Source organism: Pithys albifrons, chromosome 32 (assembly GCF_047495875.1).
Source record: "Pithys albifrons albifrons isolate INPA30051 chromosome 32, PitAlb_v1, whole genome shotgun sequence".
NCBI lineage: Eukaryota > Metazoa > Chordata > Aves > Passeriformes > Thamnophilidae > Pithys > Pithys albifrons.
Genome location: NC_092489.1, coordinates 1845640 through 1864665, shown reverse-complemented (window position 1 = coordinate 1864665; position 19026 = coordinate 1845640). Strand labels below are relative to the sequence as shown.

At 51.1% G+C, this 19026-nt stretch overlaps 1 protein-coding gene across 1 annotated transcript; it reads left to right on the top strand.

The window, feature by feature from the left end:
* Positions 1-13050: 13050 nt before the first annotated feature.
* LOC139684153 (zinc finger protein 239-like) lies at positions 13051-17848 on the top strand. The gene is made up of 3 exons (XM_071579754.1): positions 13051-13082; positions 15626-15704; positions 15893-17848. The coding sequence occupies exons 2-3, from the start codon at positions 15653-15655 to the stop codon at positions 16639-16641; spliced, it is 801 nt and encodes a 266-aa protein (XP_071435855.1). The 5' UTR covers positions 13051-13082; positions 15626-15652; the 3' UTR covers positions 16642-17848.
* The last annotated feature ends 1178 nt before the right edge of the window (positions 17849-19026 follow it).

Genomic DNA, 19026 nt, shown 5'->3' with positions numbered 1-19026 from the left:
AGAGACAGGTGAAGCAGCCAACTCTGCCCGTGCCCAACAGCCAGCCCTGTCCCTGTGCCCAACAGCCAGCCCTGTCCCTGTGCCCAGCAGCCAATCCTGCCCCTGCCCAGCAGCCAGCCCTGCCCCTGTGCTCAACAGCCAGCCCTGCCCCTGCCGAACAGCCAGCCCTGCCCCGTGCCCAACAGCCAGCCCTGCCCATGCCCAACAGCCAGCCCTGCCCCTGTGCCCAACAGCCAGCTCTGTCCCTGCCCAGCAGCCAGCTCTGTCCCTCCCCAGCAGCCAGCCCTGCCCCTGTGCCCAACAGCCAGCCCTGCCCATGCCCAACAGCCAGCCCTGCCCCTGTGCCCAACAGCCAGCCCTGCCCCTGCCCAACAGCCAGCCCTGCCCCTGCCCAACAGCCAGCCCTGCCCCTGTGCCCAACAGCCAGCCCTGCCCGTGCCCAACAGCCAGCCCTGCCCCTGTGCCCAACAGCCAGCCCTGCCCCTGTGCCCAACAGCCATCCCTGCCCCTGCCCAGCAGCCAGCCCTGCCCCTGCCCAACAGCCAGCCCTGCCCCTGCCCAGCAGCCAGCCCTGCCCCTGCCCAACAGCCAGCTCTGCCCCTGCCCAACAGCCAGCCCTGCCCCTGTGCCCAACAGCCAGCCCTGCCCCTGCCCAACAGCCAGCCCTGCCCCTGCCCAACAGCCAGCTCTGCCCCTGTGCCCAACAGCCAGCCCTGCCCCTGCCCAGCAGCCAGCCCTGCCCCTGCCCAGCAGCCAGCCCTGCCCCTGCCCAACAGCCAGCTCTGCCCCTGCCCAACAGCCAGCCCTGCCCCTGCCCAGCAGCCAGCCCTGCCCCTGCCCAACAGCCAGCCCTGCCCCTGCCCAACAGCCAGCCCTGCCCCTGTGCCCAACAGCCAGCCCTGCCCCTGCCCAACAGCCAGCTCTGCCCCTGTGCCCAACAGCCAGCCCTGCCCCTGCCCAACAGCCAGCCCTGCCCCTGTGCCCAACAGCCAGCCCTGCCCCTGCCCAACAGCCAGCCCTGCCCCTGTGCCCAACAGCCAGCCCTGTCCAAAAGGCAGCCCTGCCCAACAGCCAGCCCTGCCCCTGCCCAGCAGCCAGCCCTGCCCCTGCCCAACAGCCAGCCCTGCCCCTGTGCCCAGCAGCCAGCCCTGCCCCTGCCCAACAGCCAGCCCTGCCCCTGCCCAACAGCCAGCTCTGCCCCTGTGCCCAACAGCCAGCCCTGCCCCTGCCCAGCAGCCAGCCCTGCCCCTGTGCCCAACAGCCAGCCCTGCCCCTGTGCCCAACAGCCATCCCTGCCCCTGCCCAGCAGCCAGCCCTGCCCCTGTGCCCAACAGCCAGCCCTGCCCCTGCCCAACAGCCAGCCCTGCCCCTGCCCAACAGCCAGCTCTGCCCCTGTGCCCAACAGCCAGCCCTGCCCCTGCCCAACAGCCAGCCCTGCCCCTGTGCCCAACAGCCAGCCCTGCCCCTGCCCAACAGCCAGCCCTGCCCCTGTGCCCAACAGCCAGCCCTGTCCAAAAGGCAGCCCTGCCCAACAGCCAGCCCTGCCCCTGCCCAGCAGCCAGCCCTGCCCCTGCCCAACAGCCAGCCCAGCCCCTGCCCAACAGCCAGCCCTGCCCATGCCCAGCAGCCAATCCTGCCCAACAGCCAGCCCTGCCCCTGTGCCCAGCAGCCAGCCCTGCCCCTGCCCAACAGCCAGCCCTGCCCATGCCCAACAGCCAGCCCAGCCCCTGCCCAACAGTCAGCCCTGCCCAGCAGCCAGCTCTGCCCCTGCCCAGCAGGCAGCCCCTGCTATAATACAGAGGGAAAGGGTAAAAGCTGCATCTAACACCAACATTGCAGAGAGCAGAGAAGCAGAGTGTCACTATAGAAACTCCTTGTAAACAAACCATGGGCAGCCAGAAATGAAGCAGTTTCTGGAGAGAAGAGAAACTTGAGCATGGTCCAGGACCCCCCAGAGTAGAACAGTCTGCCTAGTCACTACAGCAGTCCTGGCCCAGAGCTGCCCTGGGCCAGCTGCGAGGCAAAAACATTCCCCAGCACGAAGTTGCAACAGTTCCCTCCCTCTCATGCAGGCAAGGCTGCTGTTTAGCAATCACCTGATACTAGCCAGAAAGAAAAGAAAAGGACAGATCCCAGAGCTGGTGGCCAGACAAGCAAGACTTACTAGCCAAGCAAGTGCAGAGGGCACGGGGGAGCCAAGTGCAGCTTCTCTGGGGCTGCAAGCACAACAGCACTGCCAGAAAAGAGGGACAAGGGTTCCCCCCAGAGCCTGGAGCTGCGGAGTAGCCAGACATGCAAACAAAGTAGGAGCAGGAAGCCAAAAAACAGCTTTCCTCGGGACTGGGCAGCACAGTACAGCAAGACCAGGGCCAGGGAAGCACGGGCAGTGCCTGCAGCCAAGCCCCTGCCCCGACTGACAGCGGTGGGGCCACGGGCCATCCTTTCCTCTTGAACCCTGTTCCTACAAGTCCGTACCTCTCCCGCCAGGCAGGCAAAGGATGTGGACTCCTTGTCCAGTATGCAGGACTCCCCACTGAGCAGGCAGGCAGTGAAGTCATCTGACTACCCTCCCCTGGTGTACAAAATTTCTAACTGCAGAAAAAGAGGGGGGTGTTTCTCCACACCCCCCTGGGGCATTCCCAGCCTTTGCCCCTACCCCTGTTACCAAGATCAGAAAAAATGAAAAAAAAAGGCCAGAAGAGTGAAACAAGTTGCCTGAAGAAAAGCAGTTAATTCTAACTTAGATAAATGTTAAAGCACTAACTTAAGATCCTTCATCCTGTTTAAGTGTAACTTGCAAAAGCCCAAAGATTCTGTCTGAGGTTCTCATTCATTTCCACCTTTAAAAAAGCCTCAATATCTGATACACTGAGAGAGTTTGGCAAAGCAAAAGACAATCTGTGTTAGTCCCTGGGTTCTCCAACCTGTAGCAAGTCAGTTCCTCAGCTTAGACTGAGGCTGCTAAGACCAGGACCAGTATCATACTCGTGCAGAAAGCAATCAATACTTGTCACCAATGTATTTTTGCCTTTAATGTGAACTAACCATTTGCTGTTAGAATATGACTATTTTCAGACCACCAAAGAAGTCTATGCCACCACCAGATCTGAAGGACATGCCTCTGAAAAATCCAAACTGAGAGCAAAGTCGAGGAAAGCAATCTTGTGCAAGCATTTTGTAGAATGACCACGTCTCCTCTTTGATTGCTGCTGCGTGAGAGAGATTTCTCTGCATCTGGGTTGAGAATTCTACACAGAGGTTTGTGTGATTGAAAAATCAAATTTGTCTATTTTGAATTTTGTGTTTAACATGTCTTATCATCTAGGGTTTGTCACAGTGTCTAACTGTAGAAAACAAGTCCTGAATTAGAAGACAAGAAAGTAGCTAGTTTGCAACACTGTAGCTGCAAGATTGATTTGATGGACTCTCTCATAGACCTTGGCTTACAGCAAGCCTACAATAATTGAGATGAACTGGTAACATCATAACCATTATAACTTAATAGCTTGTTTAAGTTATTTAAATTATTTCTTTAGCTTGTATCTTGTTTAGCTAGTTAAATGAATTCCAGTCATGTCCTGGATACTTTCTTCATGCTCTTGGATTCCTTTCACTTAAGTGATCTTTTTAGAAACTCATAGTATAGCTCACAATATGTGAAGATGCCATTGTTATTTCACATGTTAACATACACATACACAGTTTGGCATTGAAAAAAATGCTTTTATACATGGAGGCAAGAGACTTCTGCGCAGTCACTCCGTGAAAGGAAGAAGGTTTGACTGCAGTCAAGGGACAGGCTGTGGCGGGATGGCCTGTCCTCGATGAAGCCAGAATCTATTCAGAGAATGCAAGCACTGTGTGGGGAGCAATTAGTAGTGCCAAGATGTTGTTTGACATTGCAAAAACTCCAAACACACCTTGCCTGTGGCAAGCAGTTAATTGCTTTATATTATAAATGCTGAATCTCTTTTTATATTGTCAAAATGTAAGAATTCTAAAATTCGAGATCCCTTTGAAAAATGCCTGAGATTTGCAAAATTGCACACTCCTTATAAAACTTAACTGAGTGGTGAATTATGGAAAACACTCCTAAAACTCAAATAAGCAAAATTTGTCAAGAGATGCAAGAGGTATAAGAGACACCTGTGTCATGTACTCAAGCCTTGCCTATAGCTAAAGCAGAGAGACAACATAAGTTCCCATGATGCCTCTTATTCAACAGTGACCCCTGCATGCCAACTAAAAAGAGTCATCTCAAGTACTGTCAACTAACTACATCATAGTCAAGAAGACACAAATAATATAAGCAATGATGCATACCTACCAAAATCCTTTGCCTTTAGAATTTGACAAAAGAATTCATAAGTCCTAAGAAAAGCAGGACTGAAACAAGAGCAAGGCCTTAAAAAGTTGTAATGTTAGTGCCTTGCTCTGCAAATTACTGCGTGAAACTTTGATAACTTGTTCTGTCCTGACTGAATAGATGGTGTTAGGAGTGTACTTCAAGCACCCCAGAAATCATTAGGTAGACACTCAGAGAAGATAGGGAGGACATGAGTCAAGAAGATCTACAAGTGTTAGCACTTGAGTCAGGCTAACAAAGAAAGCTGAAAAGTTCAAAGTGAGGAAGAGAAGCAGAAGGCCCCAAAAGTGAGGCTGAAGGCCGGAATGACCCCCTGAAAACCCTACCAAAAGAAGGTTTGAGAAGGCTCTGCCTTAGGCTCCACTTAAACTTCACCTATTATGATAATTAGATGTCAAAGTTATATGAATATGTATGTTAAGACGTTGTAACTTTGTTTAAAAACTGTATAAATTACCCTGCTTTTCCCTGACACTTGGGATCTGGATGTCCAGTGGTAACTGGCCAGCCCCTCCCCATGCTGGAAAATAAATACCTTGCTGTTTGGAAAAGCCACCGTGGACCTAGAACTGTGTGGAAGAAAGCCACGGACCTAGAATGGGTAGTGGCAGAGCTCAGCAGATCAGACACCAGCAGGCCATGGAGCTGGGAAGTCCAGACAACACTTGCAGACACCTGGGAAAGCAGGTGAGCTGTTGAGAATACAATCATGGGTGTGCACATGAGTATAGAGGAGAAGTCGATAGTAACTATATTAACTAAAATATTAGAGAAACATAGAGTGAAATTTGAAGAACATGCACTCAGAGAACTATTAGTCTGGTGCAAAAGGAACGGCATAGAGGCAAACTCTCAAACAGCATTCTTCATAGACACATGGCAAAATGCAGGATATGCATTAACTGAGGCTGCTACTAGAGGGGACTCTGTCGCCACAAATGGCTTGACAACATGGAGATTGGTGATAGCTTTACTGTTGGTACCTGACACAGGAAAGCCCAAACAGTCTTGGCCATCCATAAATAGAGACTTGATGAATCATATGTCATGTTTGTGGACTGACTTCGTGATGCTATAGAGAAACAAGTGTTCAATCCCCCAGCTCGAGAGGCCCTTTGGTTGCAAGTAGCCAGAGATAATGCTCATGAGGATTGTAAACGTGCTTTGATGTGGCTTCCTGTGACTGCCAGCTTAGTGGACATGTTTGAAGCCTGTTCAAAAGGAAGCAGTGATACTCATCAGATGGACTCTCTCACGAAGTCCTTTGTTGCTGCAGTATGGCCTGAAAACAGTTGTTTTACCTGTGGACAGACTGGACATTTTAAAAAGGTATGGCCTCTCAAAGGCTTTGCAAGTGTCGTTTGTGCACAATGCCATAAACCAGGACATTATGCTGAGCACTGTCAGTCCAAGGTTCCTTTTCAGGTTCAGCTGGAACAGGCGTGCTTGGCATCGGGAAATGGGAAGCTGAGCACACAGGGGAATCATGCTCAAACACAAACTACCCCCAAGACCAAAGCTTATGTGGCAGACTCATCCCAAGAACCACTGGAAGAGATAGACTGGATGTTGCCACAACAACAGTGACTATGATCACAGACTGCAAAGTGCATGAGGTACCCTTAAAGGCACACAGGCTACTGGGATATGGATTGAGTGCTTTACTCGTGGGATGTTTTAGTGCTACCATACAAGGCCTTTTTGTTTGGCCCGGTGTTACTGACGCAGATTATACGGGACAAATCCAAACTATTGTGTGGACCCCCTCCTTCCCCCCGGTGATTATCCCAAAAGGGAGCGGAATAGCACACCTTTTGTTGCTAAAGTCCCTGTAGCAGACCCTCAGGTGCAGGTTCAGGAGCTTTTGGGTCCACAGGTGCTGCATAAGTACTCTGGACAAGAGCCGTCACTGCGGACAAACCAACACTGAGTTGTGTGCTCACACTCACACATGGAAATTCAGAAAACATACAGATCAAGGGCTTGATTGACACTGGTGCTGATGTGACTATCATCTCACAGAAGGACTGGCCAAAATACTGGCCTAGAGTAGCAGCGGGATCTGTGCTTGCTGGTGTTGGGGGTGTTGCTCAAAGCTTTCAGAGCACATTTTCTGTCCGATTTGTGAACCCTGATGGGCAGGTAGCAACAACATGACCCTTTGTGGTCATGGAACCATTGAATTTGGGGGGGAGAGACATGCTGAGCATGTGGGGGGTGTCTGTTGGAACTGAACAGAGGGATTTTTTTCTAGGGGTCACTGTGCATGAGGGAAAAAACCTGACTGTGGTCATTTTGGCTTTAGTTTTAGCTAGGCCTCAATTTAGCAGGCTCAGAGAATCCACATAGATTGGGAGAGACAGGTATCACCTGACTTAAGTAACCAAAGAAATATTTCATACCAGATGACGCAAACCTGAGATATAAATACAGTAGAGTAGAAGTGTTCTCTCAGTTGGCATCATAATTGCAGTAGAGGCAGGACAGGCTGCCGTTGTTCTGCTGTGCTGGGCTTTGCTGCAGCCACCACTACTTTGCATTTTGTTTGAGTTCAGGGAAGTAGAAACATTTTATGGTTATTCTTTCTGTTCTTTGCTGGGTGTCTTTTGGGGTGCTTATGAATCTAGAGTAATGAAATGTGGTTTTGGTGGGAAGTAGAAAATTGTTGTTATCTCTAACTTGTGTAAGTGTGTGTTATATTGTTATATTCTTTTAATTTTGTCCTTTCTATATAAATATATATAATTAGTTTAAGTTTAGATCTTAGCCCCTACAATTTTTTTTCTTTCTCCCTTCTCTCGGCAGGGGGAGGGAGACTTTGACTCTGTATTAGGCAGTTGGCATTTTGCCATCTTAACCCAGGACACCAACCTACAATTAGATTGCAGTGGCTAACTACCACTCCTGTCTGGAAGGATCAGTGGCCCCTATCTCAGAAGAAATTGCTTGCCTTCCATCAGTTAGTGCAAGAGCAATTAGAGCAGCATCATATAGAACCCTTCCATAGCCCATGGAACACTCCTGTGTTTGTTATTAAGAAAAAATCAGGGAAGTGGAGGCTTCTTCATGACCTGAGGCATATAAACTGGGTAACCTATGGGGTCCTTACAACCTGGCATGCCATCCTCTGCTATGATTCCTGTTGGCTGGGATATTTACATTCCTGATTTGAAGGATTGCTTTTTTACTATCCCTCTGCATCCTGATGATGTTGAAAAGTTTGCTTTTTCTGTCCCAGCAATTAACCATCAGGCACCTTGTAAGCATTACCAATGGACCGTTTTGCCACAGGGCATGAGAAATAGCCCCGCCCTTTGTCAGTGGTATGTAGCTCAAGCTTTGTCAGACGTTTGGGAACAATTCCCACAGGTGTTTTGTTACCATTACATGGAAGATACTCTTGTCACTGCTTCAACTGCATTGCAATTGTGTCAGGTTACGCCAGTCGAGGAATGTTCACTGCAGATTTATGGCTTACAAATTGCCCCAGAAAAAATACAGACCCAGGCTCCATGGAAATATTTAGGAGTTAAAATTTTGGATCAGAATATACAACCACAAACTATTCAGATTTCTCATGAGGTAAAGCATTGAATGATGTGCAGAAACTTCTGGGGACAATTAACTGGTTACGTCCCTTGCTTGGGCTAACTCCTACTCACTTGGCACCTCTGTTTCCGTTGTTAAAGGGTGACACTGACTTTCTGTCTCTTCAAACTTTAACTACAGAAGCACAAGTTGCTCTTTGGGCAGTTGAAAGAGCAACAGAAACACAACAGGCATTCTGTATTGTAGAAGATCATCCTCTTAATTTGTATGTTGCTTTTGATCTTAACCGCATTATTGGCTTGTTAGGGCAGTGGGATGCCTGGGGGAAAGACCACTTGCATTTCACTGAGTGATTTTTTCTGCCCCATCAACCACGTAAGACCGTGAGTACCCTCACTGAACTCATTGCAGGGGTGATCTGTAAAGGCCGGCATCAGTGTCTACAGCTTACTGGCCCCGATACACAGAATATCATTCTACTTATGCATCAGGATTTCCTGGAGCGGTGATTAGCCTGCAGCTCCAATCTACAATTAGCATTGCTGCATTTTGCGAGGGAGGTTTTGTTTCACATGCCCTCCCACAAGGTTTTGCAGCTTTGCTTGGAATTAGAACTGCATGTTATAGAGAAACCTTTGTTTTCCTCTGTCCTGTCAGAGGGGTCACGTTATTCACTGATGGCTCTGGGAAGACAGGAAAAGCAATAGTTACACAGAAAGAGCAAGGTTAATGGCACGAATTAGTGGGCCAAGAGGATGGATCTCCTCAATTAGTGGAACTACATGCTACAGCTATGGCATTCCAATATTTTTCTTCTGTTGCTTTAACTGACTCTGCCTGTGTGGCAGGTGTTCTGCGACACTTAGATCGTGCAGTCTTGACGGAGGTAAACAATCAGACTTGTTTTACTTGTTAAAGCTTTTATGGCATGAATTACAGAGTAGAACAGAGCCCTATTATGTTCTGCACATCCATAGCCACACTGGCCTTTCTGGATTCATTTATGAGGGCAATGCATGGGCTGACACATGCCCCTGCGTGAGCTGCCCCAGTACCAGATACTTGTCAACAGGCATTGTCTTCTCATGCCTTTTTTAGTCAGAGTGTGCTCGCTTTGCAGCGTCAGTTTCGCATTACAAGTGGTCAGGTGAGAGACATTGTTGCTTCTTGTGGAGACTGCCAATGTCACGCGTTTACCCTCACCAAGTGTTAAATCCCTGTGATTTGCAAAGTTTACAGCTTTGGGAGACGGATGTGACACGTGCCGGAATTTGATCACCTCAAATAAGTCCATGTATTGGTTGACACCCACTTGACTGCACTGTGGGCCTCAGTTCATACCGGTGAGAAGAGCACACAGGTCATTGCACTTTGACGTGAGGCTTTTGCTGCTTTGGGTGTTCCCCATCTCATTAAAACTGATAATGGCCCAGGGTATGCTGCAAGTAAAACCACTAACTTCCTTGACCACTGGGGCATCTCTCATGTTACAGGTATCCTACATTCCCCAACAGGGCAAGCCGTAGTCGAAAGGATGCATCAGACCCTTAAGCACATGCTTGAAAAACAGAAAGGGGGAATGCGTAGAGAAACACCACAGAATGGATATAGAAAGCAGTCACAGTGCCCTCCGATGCAGAAAATCCTGTAATCTGAACACATTTCTTATCAATTGCTGGGAGCCAAAGATGAATTACAGCCTAAGGCCAGACTTAAGAGTGGGACAACCTGCAGACTTAAGAGTGGGACGATCTGTGGGAGCCCATTACCTGGGGACACGGGTATGCTTGTGTTTCCACAGATGCCGACCCTGGTGGGTTCCTGCCAGGTGTGTGCATCCTGCTATGGGCCTAAGAGTGATCCAAGGCAACCCGAACCAGAACCTGAACAGAACCTGAAACTGCACTATTTGATCCCATGGAACAGTAGGAATGTCTGGGTGACCTTAATGAAAGCCTTAAATCAAACTACCTTCTGTGCCTCACTTGCACAACCTGAACAGCCCTTTCATACTTGCATGGTGGGAGTTCTGATAAATGGCAGTGAAGCAAACACTACCCAAAACAATTCCATAGCAAAGGGCATCTGCACGAACATGCAAGTTTGTACAGACAATTGGGATGTGTGGGATGATAACCTCCCACCTGCAGCAGAACCCCAAGGATTAGCCATATTGGGGAGCTTGTCAGGTGAAGGCCGCATTTACTTTAACTGTGCTAAAGGTCATGATACACAGAAAGAGGGGTGGAATAATTCTCCAAGATGTTTCCTCTGATGTTCCTCTTTACCAGAATCATTCTGCCTGGTGTAAACACCTAGGACATGATAAAACACATCCTCCTCCAGGAGTTGCTGTTGCAAAACAGTTACCTCGTGGTGTTGCCCGTTTAAAGGAGAACACAAACCGACAGAATGCCAGTTTATGCGGTGCTTTATTTGCTGGGCCCGGGAAACCTGGGGACTAGTGTCCTAAGCCAGGGTTCCAACGAGCCATTCTTGAAGACAGCTTTTATACCTTTTCTACAGCGTTGTACGTGCACAAAGACACACGGTCTCGTCCATAAATCAGTTACATAGGTTATACATATACAATTGATGTCCGTCTCCAAGGGTTAAAAATCTACCATGCTCGTCTAACACAGGATACTGGTTAATTAGACTCCCACCACCAGACCATTTGCAAATCCCCTTACATATGTTGATTCTAATCTTATCTTTAAGCAACAGTTTGTTTTCTTCCTCAGGTTCTATTTACTTCACTAATCCCTTTGATTATTGTCCTGCTGTTCCTAGCAAATTCCCAACAGTTTCCAGGACCCCACTACTGTTTCAAGTTACCCCACCTCAGGCCCAGTTAAACCCCGTAAACCTTAGCATAACTACTTCCACGATTAGATTTACAAATATATTTGTAACAGTGGCCTGTTTCTCATTTGTGGAAACAGAGCCAGGCCAGGGATTCCTGGAAAAACAAAAGGAAGACCCTATACTATTGGTCATTTAGGACCCTTGACACGAACTCAGAAACTCTAACTAAATCATACTCAGCTTCACATGCATACATGATACAAATGCAACATAAGAGCAGCATCTAATTGTCAAAGTGATATATGGTTAGAGAATCGTGGTGAAGTGATAGCAGCTTCATTCTTTGCTCCTGGAGTAGCGGCAGGCAAAGCTTCAGAAACATTGAATAGAAAGGCATGTTGGATAACTAAGCAAGCAAAGAAAACCTCTTCAACTTTATATCAATTAGCAAGAGATGTCGATAGTGTACGTTACCCCACGCCACTCTTCAAAACTGAGCTGCCATTGATTTTTCGCTTCTAGCACAGGGACATGGGCCTCAGGATTTTGAAGGAATGTGCTGCATGAATCTAAACCAATATACAAAAACAATGCAGAATTGCAGGCAGCAACTCAAGAAATAACAGAGTATAAAGTGTTTTGTGACACTAAAACAGAAAGGGGGAATTGAGGATGAAGTCTGGGCTGCTGGCAGCCTTGACCTTGAGTGGGTTTAATTATGGCGTGGGAAACCAGAGAGGAGGAAGAACACCTGCAAAATAACAAGATATGTTTTGAGAATTGCTAAGCACAAAGCTTGAGAACTGCCAGCACAGAGAGAGATATCAGCCACCTGCCAGGACTTGAGTCAAGATGAGTGAACAAAGAGTTTTAGCCAATTAAAAGTGATATATGTGAGCATGGACAGAGAGAAAGATGATATATAAACAGTTAAGGCTTCTGTTAAGGGGGCTTACTTGATTTGCTTGGGATGTTTGGGTTCTTGAGGGTATTGGAGCTCTTGGTCCTCTGGCTTTCCTTGCTGCTTGTAGTTATTAGCTGTTAATAAAGTAGTATTTCCCTGCAGCTGGAGTTGGATTAATGACCTCAGAGGGTTTTTCCAGCCCCAACCACTGGAGGGTCATGAACAAAAGATGATCGTGACCATGAGGTGACCGTGAAATGATCGTGAGCATGATGTCATCAAACCCATGAGAGGACACTGACCATTTGGCCATGAGAGGACATGACACAACCACGACTCTGAGGTGATCAAACCCCTGAGATGGCCATAACTGTGACCATGAGGAACACAGGGGGAGGAACATCCATCAGGATACAGAGCAGTGTTGGGAATTCCTTGGCAAGAGCAGATGTGTTGACTTTACACCCCCAAAAATCTCACCTGCTCCATCCCATCATTTCTTCTGGTACCATCCAGCCTCCTAATTCCACCCCAAATTCCTTAATTCCACTCAAAAGTCCCTTAATACCTCCTGGAACCCCCAGAATTTCATCTCAAATCCTTCCAACTTCACCCCAAGTTTCCAAGATTCCACGAAATTTTCCTTAATTTTACACAAAGTTCACTTAATTCCACCCTACATTCCCTTAATTTCCCCCCAAAATCTCAATCTTCTGAAAATTCTCTTAAAGCCACTGAAAATTCTCGTAATTCCATTCCAAAATCCCTTAAATGCACAGATAATTCCTAAGATTTCACCTAAAATCTCCCTGATTTCATCCAAAATCTCCTTAATTTACCCTAAAATTCCACTGATTTCACCTGTAATTCCTGATCCCACCCCAAATCCTCTTTAATTCCATCTCAAATCACTTTAATCCCCCATAAAACCGCCGATTCCACCGAAACTCTACAATACCCAAGTGCCCCCAAATCCCCCTTGGCCCCCAAGTGCCCCCCTTGGTGCCCCAAATCCCGGAAAAGGGCCCCGTGGGAAAGCGGGAGGTGGGGGGGCTGGAATGGAATAGAGGGATCTCGGCAAGGTTTGGTGGCATTTGGGTGTCCTGGGGACACTTCTGGGGCAGTTTGAGGTCCGAGGTGGCACATGGGGGTCCAGGGAGAGGATTTGGGGTCCGCGGGGGGGTGGGGGGCTGCAAACCCGACTTTTAGAGGGCTTAAAAAGGCCGCCGGGGGTGATGGGAGTTGTAGTCCCGGCGAGAAAAGGACTCCAATTGGACAGCGATGCATGACGGGAGTTGTAGTACACGACAATCTTAAAATGGTGGGGACTCCGGGTCCCGCTGCAGCCGCCGCATCTCTAGGCGCTGATTGGCTGCGGGTGGTGACGAGCAGGTGCGTCGGCCAATCAGAGGCGGCACAGACGGAGGGCGGGACTCGGGTGCGCTGAGCGGGGAGGTGAGACAATGGCGCCGAATTGGGGGGGATGGGGTACTCGGGGCGGGTTTTGGGGGTCCCTCACGATACCACCCACCCCCCACAGACCCCCGGGACCTCCCCGAGGCCGTGTTGGCCGGGAAGGTGAAGAAGCCGGGTAAGTCCCTCCCCCCATCCCAATTCTCCTCAGGACCCCCCAGATCCCGACTGGAACCCCAAGCGCCCCCTAAAAAAACACCCCTGAAATTCAGAACCCCCCCCGCCCCCCCCAAGCTCCCCCGACCCCCCAGGATGCCCCAAATCCCCTCATGAACACTCCGGAGCCCCTGAAACACCCCGGGCTCACCCAAACACCCCAGAGATCCCCTAAACTCCCTCCCAGACCCCCAAACCTCTCCCAGGACCCCCTGAACCATCCCCAGACTCCCCTAAATCCCCTCCCAGGCTCCCCAAACCACCGCAGGATGAGCCAAACCCCCTTCCAGAGCACCCACACATGCCCAAATCCCTCAACCTCCCCTCAGGCCCCCTCTCAGACCACCCCAAACCTCCTCAAAATCCCCAAACCACCCTAAACCCTCCCTAAACTGCCTCCCAGTCCCTTCAAACCACCTCAGGAGCACCAAACTGGGATCTCAAAATGACAACTGAAACAGAGATCTGAAGCTGAGACATGTGGGCAGCCCTAAAAAGCTGAAAACTGGGATTTATTTCTTGTTTTTCTCCTAGAGGCTGAAAGGAGGAAATTGGGGTTGATGTTCTTGGAAAAGGGAACGGTGTGGGAGAGTGAGGGGCAACCACAGTGTGGGGAACAAAGGGAGTCACCCCAAAAAGGGCTTTGCCTGGGGAGCATCCCTGGATGCTGGAAAATCCTGGGATCTTCCCATCCCCTCAAATGGAGGCGCCTGGCACAGATCCCATAAAACCCCAAGCCATCAAGATTCGGAAAAAAACCCTGCCAAATATACAGATTAAGGCCAAAGAAATTGAAACGACCAAGATTCACCTCCAAAACCGCTCCCAGAAATTTGCTGTCTTTGCTGTCTCCACTTTGGGGTTCTGGGGATCACCCCTGTCCAGGCTGTTGGGGGTGCCTTGTGTTTTGGGGGCTCCTCTCTGGAGTTCTGCCTTTTCCAGACTGCTGGAGATCCCGGGAATGCCAGGGGTCCTCCACTCTGTGATCTGACCCCTTTGGGGTTCTGGGATTCTTCCCTCTCCAGGGTCCCTCTTAGGAGTGCTGGGGGTCCCGGGGGTCACTTCACCTCTGACCTTCTGCTTGGGCTGCTCAGGGACCCCCCTGGAGCCCCCAAACGGGCAGCCTGGAGAGGGGGCTCCCTCAGGACCCCCAGCATCCTGGAGAGGGGAGGACCTTTGGGGACCAGCACCCCAAGCAGAATCAGGGTAGATGGGAACCCTGGGGCCCCAAATCCCCCCTGGCACCCCTAAACCGGGTGACCCCAGAGAGGGGGGACCCCCAGAACACCAAAGTGGGGAGACCAGAGAGGGGGAACTCCTGACAGGGTTTTTTTGGCTGAATCTTGGGGTTTTGGGCTGAATCTTGGGGGTGCAGGGGGGACACAGTGCTGGGGAAGGGGATTTTCAGGGGTTGCATGGCCAAAAAAAAGGGGGTGTAGGGGCTTGGAGAAGTGGGGTGGGGGTTCCAGGGGGACCCTGTGCCCAGGAAAGAGGGGTCCAGGGGTCCTAGATATCGGGGAAAGGGGAGTCATGGGGTTAGGAGACCAAGAGTGGCCAGAACAAGGGGTTCAATGGGTCCCCCAGGGTTCAAAGAAGGTGAGTCTGTGGTCTGGGAAATGCAGGAGTGGGGATTCTGGGGGTCACAGGGTCAAGGCAAAGAGAGGGCTGTGAGGGCTGGAATAGGTGGGGCAGGTGCATCTGAGGCCTGGGAATGGAGGATCAGAATTAGCCCAAGGTGAAGGAAAGGCAGGACTAGGGGTGGGGAGAGGTGGTTGGGGGGTGCAGGAGGTCCCTGTGCACAGAAAAGGGGAGTCCAGGGGGTGCCAGGGTAAAGGAAATGGAAATATGGAGTCTGGGAGAGGTGGGATGGGTGGGAAAGTGGGATCAGAGGGTTCCTGGAGTCAAAGAAAAAGGGCTGGTCGGTGAGGTGAGCTGGGATGGCTGGGAATAGGGGCCTGAGAGTCCGTAGGGTCAAAGAAAAGGGAGATGCAGGGACTGAGAGAGGCAGGATGGGCAGGAAAGAGGGGGCAGGAGGATCCTGGAATCAAAGACAATGGGGTGTGGGGGCTGGAAAACCGGGAATGGCCAGGCAGGGGGTCCTGAAGCCCTGGCAGCCTGGAGAGGGTGGGGACCCTGGAGAGGGAGGACCCCCAATAGACAGACCCCGAGCAGCCCAGACAGGCAGGGGACCCCCAGAACTCTGTGGGGAGGCCAAAGAGAAGGAGATCCTGGGAGGGTTTCCTTGGTCTGAACATGGTGTTTTGAAGGTTTACATGGACACAGGAAGCCCAGTGCATTCCAGAGATGGACTTGGGCAGGTGGAACCCTCAACCCAGTGCACTCACACCTTGTTTTTCCCCTAAAACCAGGATTTGTCCTTCCCAAACCTTGTCAGGATGGAGGAGAAGACTGTGAGGAAGAGGAAGGTGGCCCGGGCCCCCCAGGCAGGTGAGGAGGAAGTCAGTGCCCCTTTGCCCCTCTCTTGTGCTGCATCTTCCAGCCCAGCATGGCCCCGGCTGCAGGACAGCCCCGCTGCCGACGCCGTCCTGCCGGGGCCGGGTTTGGGGGGATGTCCTTGGCCTTCCCTGTGGGCCGGAGGCAAATGCCCTGCCTGTCCTTGTTCCTTCCTGCCCCAGGCCCTGAGCTGAGCACGGGGAGCACGGAGGACAAATCCCCCCAGCAGAACCTGGTGGCAGAGGCCATTTTAAATGGCTCCACGGCACAGGAAGTCACCAGGGAGGAAAAGCCACGGAGATCCCACAGGAGGAGAAGTTCTAAGCCCTGCCCAGGATGCTCTGAGAAGGAGGAGCCCAGGCTGTGCAAGGCAGGCAGCCGGAGCTTGACCTGGCGCTCTGATCTGGTCATCCATGTTCAGTTTCCACCTTGGGAGAAGCCCTACAAGTGCTTGGAATGTGGGCAGTGCTTTAGCCGGACCTCCAACCTCTTCATCCACCAACGGATACACACGGGTGAGCGGCCCTATGAGTGCTTGGAATGTGGGAAGAGCTTCAGCTGGAGATGTGACCTGATCTGCCATCAAAAGAAACACACCAGGGAACAGACCCACAAGTGCTTGGAATGTGGGAAGAGCTTCAGATGGAACTCACACCTGATCCTCCACCAGCGCAGCCACGCTAAGTCCTACAAGTGCTTAGAGTGTGGGAAGAGTTTCAGCAACAGCTCCAGGCTGACCTGTCACCGGATGATCCACACCGGAGAACGACCCTATCAGTGTTCCGACTGTGGGAAGAGGTTTCTGACCACCTCGTGGCTCCTCAGCCATCAGCGAACACACACGGGGGAGAGGCCCTTCCACTGCACCGACTGCGGGAAAAGCTTCAACCGGAGCTTTAACTTGACCAGGCACCAACGGACCCACCAATAAGGGAAGCCCTACAAATGCCCCGATGCGGGAAGAGCTTCGTACGCTGCTCCAACTCCATCACCCTTTGGAGGATCCGTGTTGGCAGCAGACGTGGTGAGCCACGTTCCCAGTGATCCCCATTGGGAAAACACCTGGCTTGTGGATTCCACCGCCTCCTGGTTCCCTGTGGGCACTTGGGTGAAGGCAGGGGGAATAACATCCATCTGGACATAGACCGATGTCAGAAATTGTGTGGGAAGAGTGGATTTGGTGACTTTAGACCTCAGAAAAATCTCACCTGCTCCGTCCCATCATTTCTTCTGGTTGCCTCAAGCAACACTGGGTGATCTATGAGGTCTTTCCTAACCTCAGTAATTCCATGATTCTAGTTCTCTGTGGTCCATGGGGGTCTTCCGCATCCCAATGGTTATGGATTGGTGAACAAACCAAGATTTTGGAGATACTGGGATGGAAACTTCTCCAAAAAATCTCTTCCACCCACCCATGGATATTCACATGACACCAAACATGCAAATCCTTTTCTTTTGCCTTTGCTTTACTTGTGATTCATCTTCATTCCTTCGAAACACCCAAAACTGGGATAAAAATAAGGAACAATAATCTCTAAAGCCTGTCCATTTTAATGGGATTGGAGGGGATGTTGGTGTTCAGAAAGATACTTGGGGAACCTGGTTGGATTTGGGGGACTTTTCTCCTTTGCTTATCTCCTGAAAACAACACAATCCCAGTGAAAATGTCTTGATCCCACCTCAAAATGGCTCAATCCCTCCCCAAAATTACTTGATCCCACAGCCCACCCAGACCCCTTAGAATGGTAGGATCTGGATTGGGAGGGGTGGGATGTGGACTGCGATGGGTGGGATGGTGTCTGGGATTGCTGGGTGTCTCGGTTTGAGGGGAAAAAAACCAAAATGTTTTACCCACAAGCAGGGGAGGGGCCTCCTCCACGATAATCACACCACTCTTTATCAAATTTAAGAAAAGGAATTTTAATACAAGAAGGATAACTGCTATATATATATATATGTAAACAGACTAGTGCAACCCACTTCCCCAACACCACAAGAGAGGGAAAAAAAAACAAACCAAAAGAAACAAAACAACAACAAAACCCAGCAGGTTTTTTCTCCGGGAGAAAAGGTTATACTTAAGTGTCCTTGTCACAGCCCGGCTGGCTGCAGAGTGAGTTTCAGTCCCTCGCCAGCGAAACAGACGAGCAGTGAGCTTTCAGATGGACTCAGTCTCTTCCCCCTGTGTTCCCCGTCCAAGAAGCAGAAAGGTACGAGCAACCAGCAGCAAATCCAAGGCAGGCAGCAGCAGCAGCGCGGCACGAAAAAAAGTAGTCCGAGGTGGACAGCGGCAAGACAGCCAGGAAAAACCCCAGCAGTAACCAGCAGGGCAGCCTGCCTCCTTCGAGCCCCCACTCCCCCGTTCCGCCGAGCCAAGACTCCCGAGAATATCCAAAAAAAAAACCCAAAAGAGACAAACCTGCCCCCACCCCAGCGATCAACAGTTAACTGCTTCTTTTGTTAACCGCTGGCCTGGGCAGTTAAGTGGCAGGGGAGAGAATTTACATAATAATCCCAAACTACAACATTGGGATGAAGTGGGATGGGGCCAGGGTGTGGTGGGATGTGGACTGGGGGGTGAAATGAAGCTGGGGAGGTGAGGGGTGGGCTGGGCATTGGGAGGGTGGGATGGGGTCTGGAATGAGAGAGCTGAAGGCTGGGAATGCTGAGGCCACATTCTTTGGGAACGGATCATCCCAGGGCCACCCTGGGGTTTCATCCACGGCTGAGCAGGGAGGGCACAGTGCCCAGGCCTGTCCTGCCCCTCAGCCCAGCCCCAGAGAGCAGCCTGGGGGAGGCACAAGTGCCTGGGAGGGGGCACAGCTGGGCCAGCTGAACCCCCTGACCCAGTGGGTGTCCCACACCCCATGTCTGCAGCAACACAACTGATGCTGCTGCTGCTGCCCTGACAAGGCCTGGGGCAGCTGGGAGTGAGCCCCTGTGGCTTTCTGCATCCCTTGACTGGTTTGGGTTTGTTTTCTTTATTAAACTGTCCCATCTGAGCCCAGGGGGGTTGGCATTTTTCTCCCTTGGATTGTGTCCCCCAGCCCAGCATGGAGCAGAGTGTGTGAGCAGCTGGGAGGGATCAGCTGCCCCCAGGGTTAAACCAGGCCAGGGTGGGGTGTGGGTGGTGCTGAGCACGGGGCAGGGACTGTCCCAGCAACTCCTGCCCCGGTGACACCCTCAGCACCACCCCGATGACACCCTCAGCACCAGCCCCGGGGACACCCTCAGCACCAGCCTGGCTGTGCCCCCACCCAGGGCACCCTGGGCAAGGCAGAGCCCAGGGGGATGAACGTGCCCTGGGGTCCCAGCG

Excerpts from the sequence above, each read along its gene's own strand:
- LOC139684153 (XM_071579754.1), top strand. The coding sequence starts at position 15,653 with ATGGAGGAGAAGACTGTGAGGAAGAGGAAGGTGGCCCGGGCCCCCCAG. Across the intron at positions 15,705-15,892 it reads GGCCCGGGCCCCCCAGGCAG|GCCCTGAGCTGAGCACGGGG; the intron begins GTGAGGAGGAAG and ends TTCCTGCCCCAG.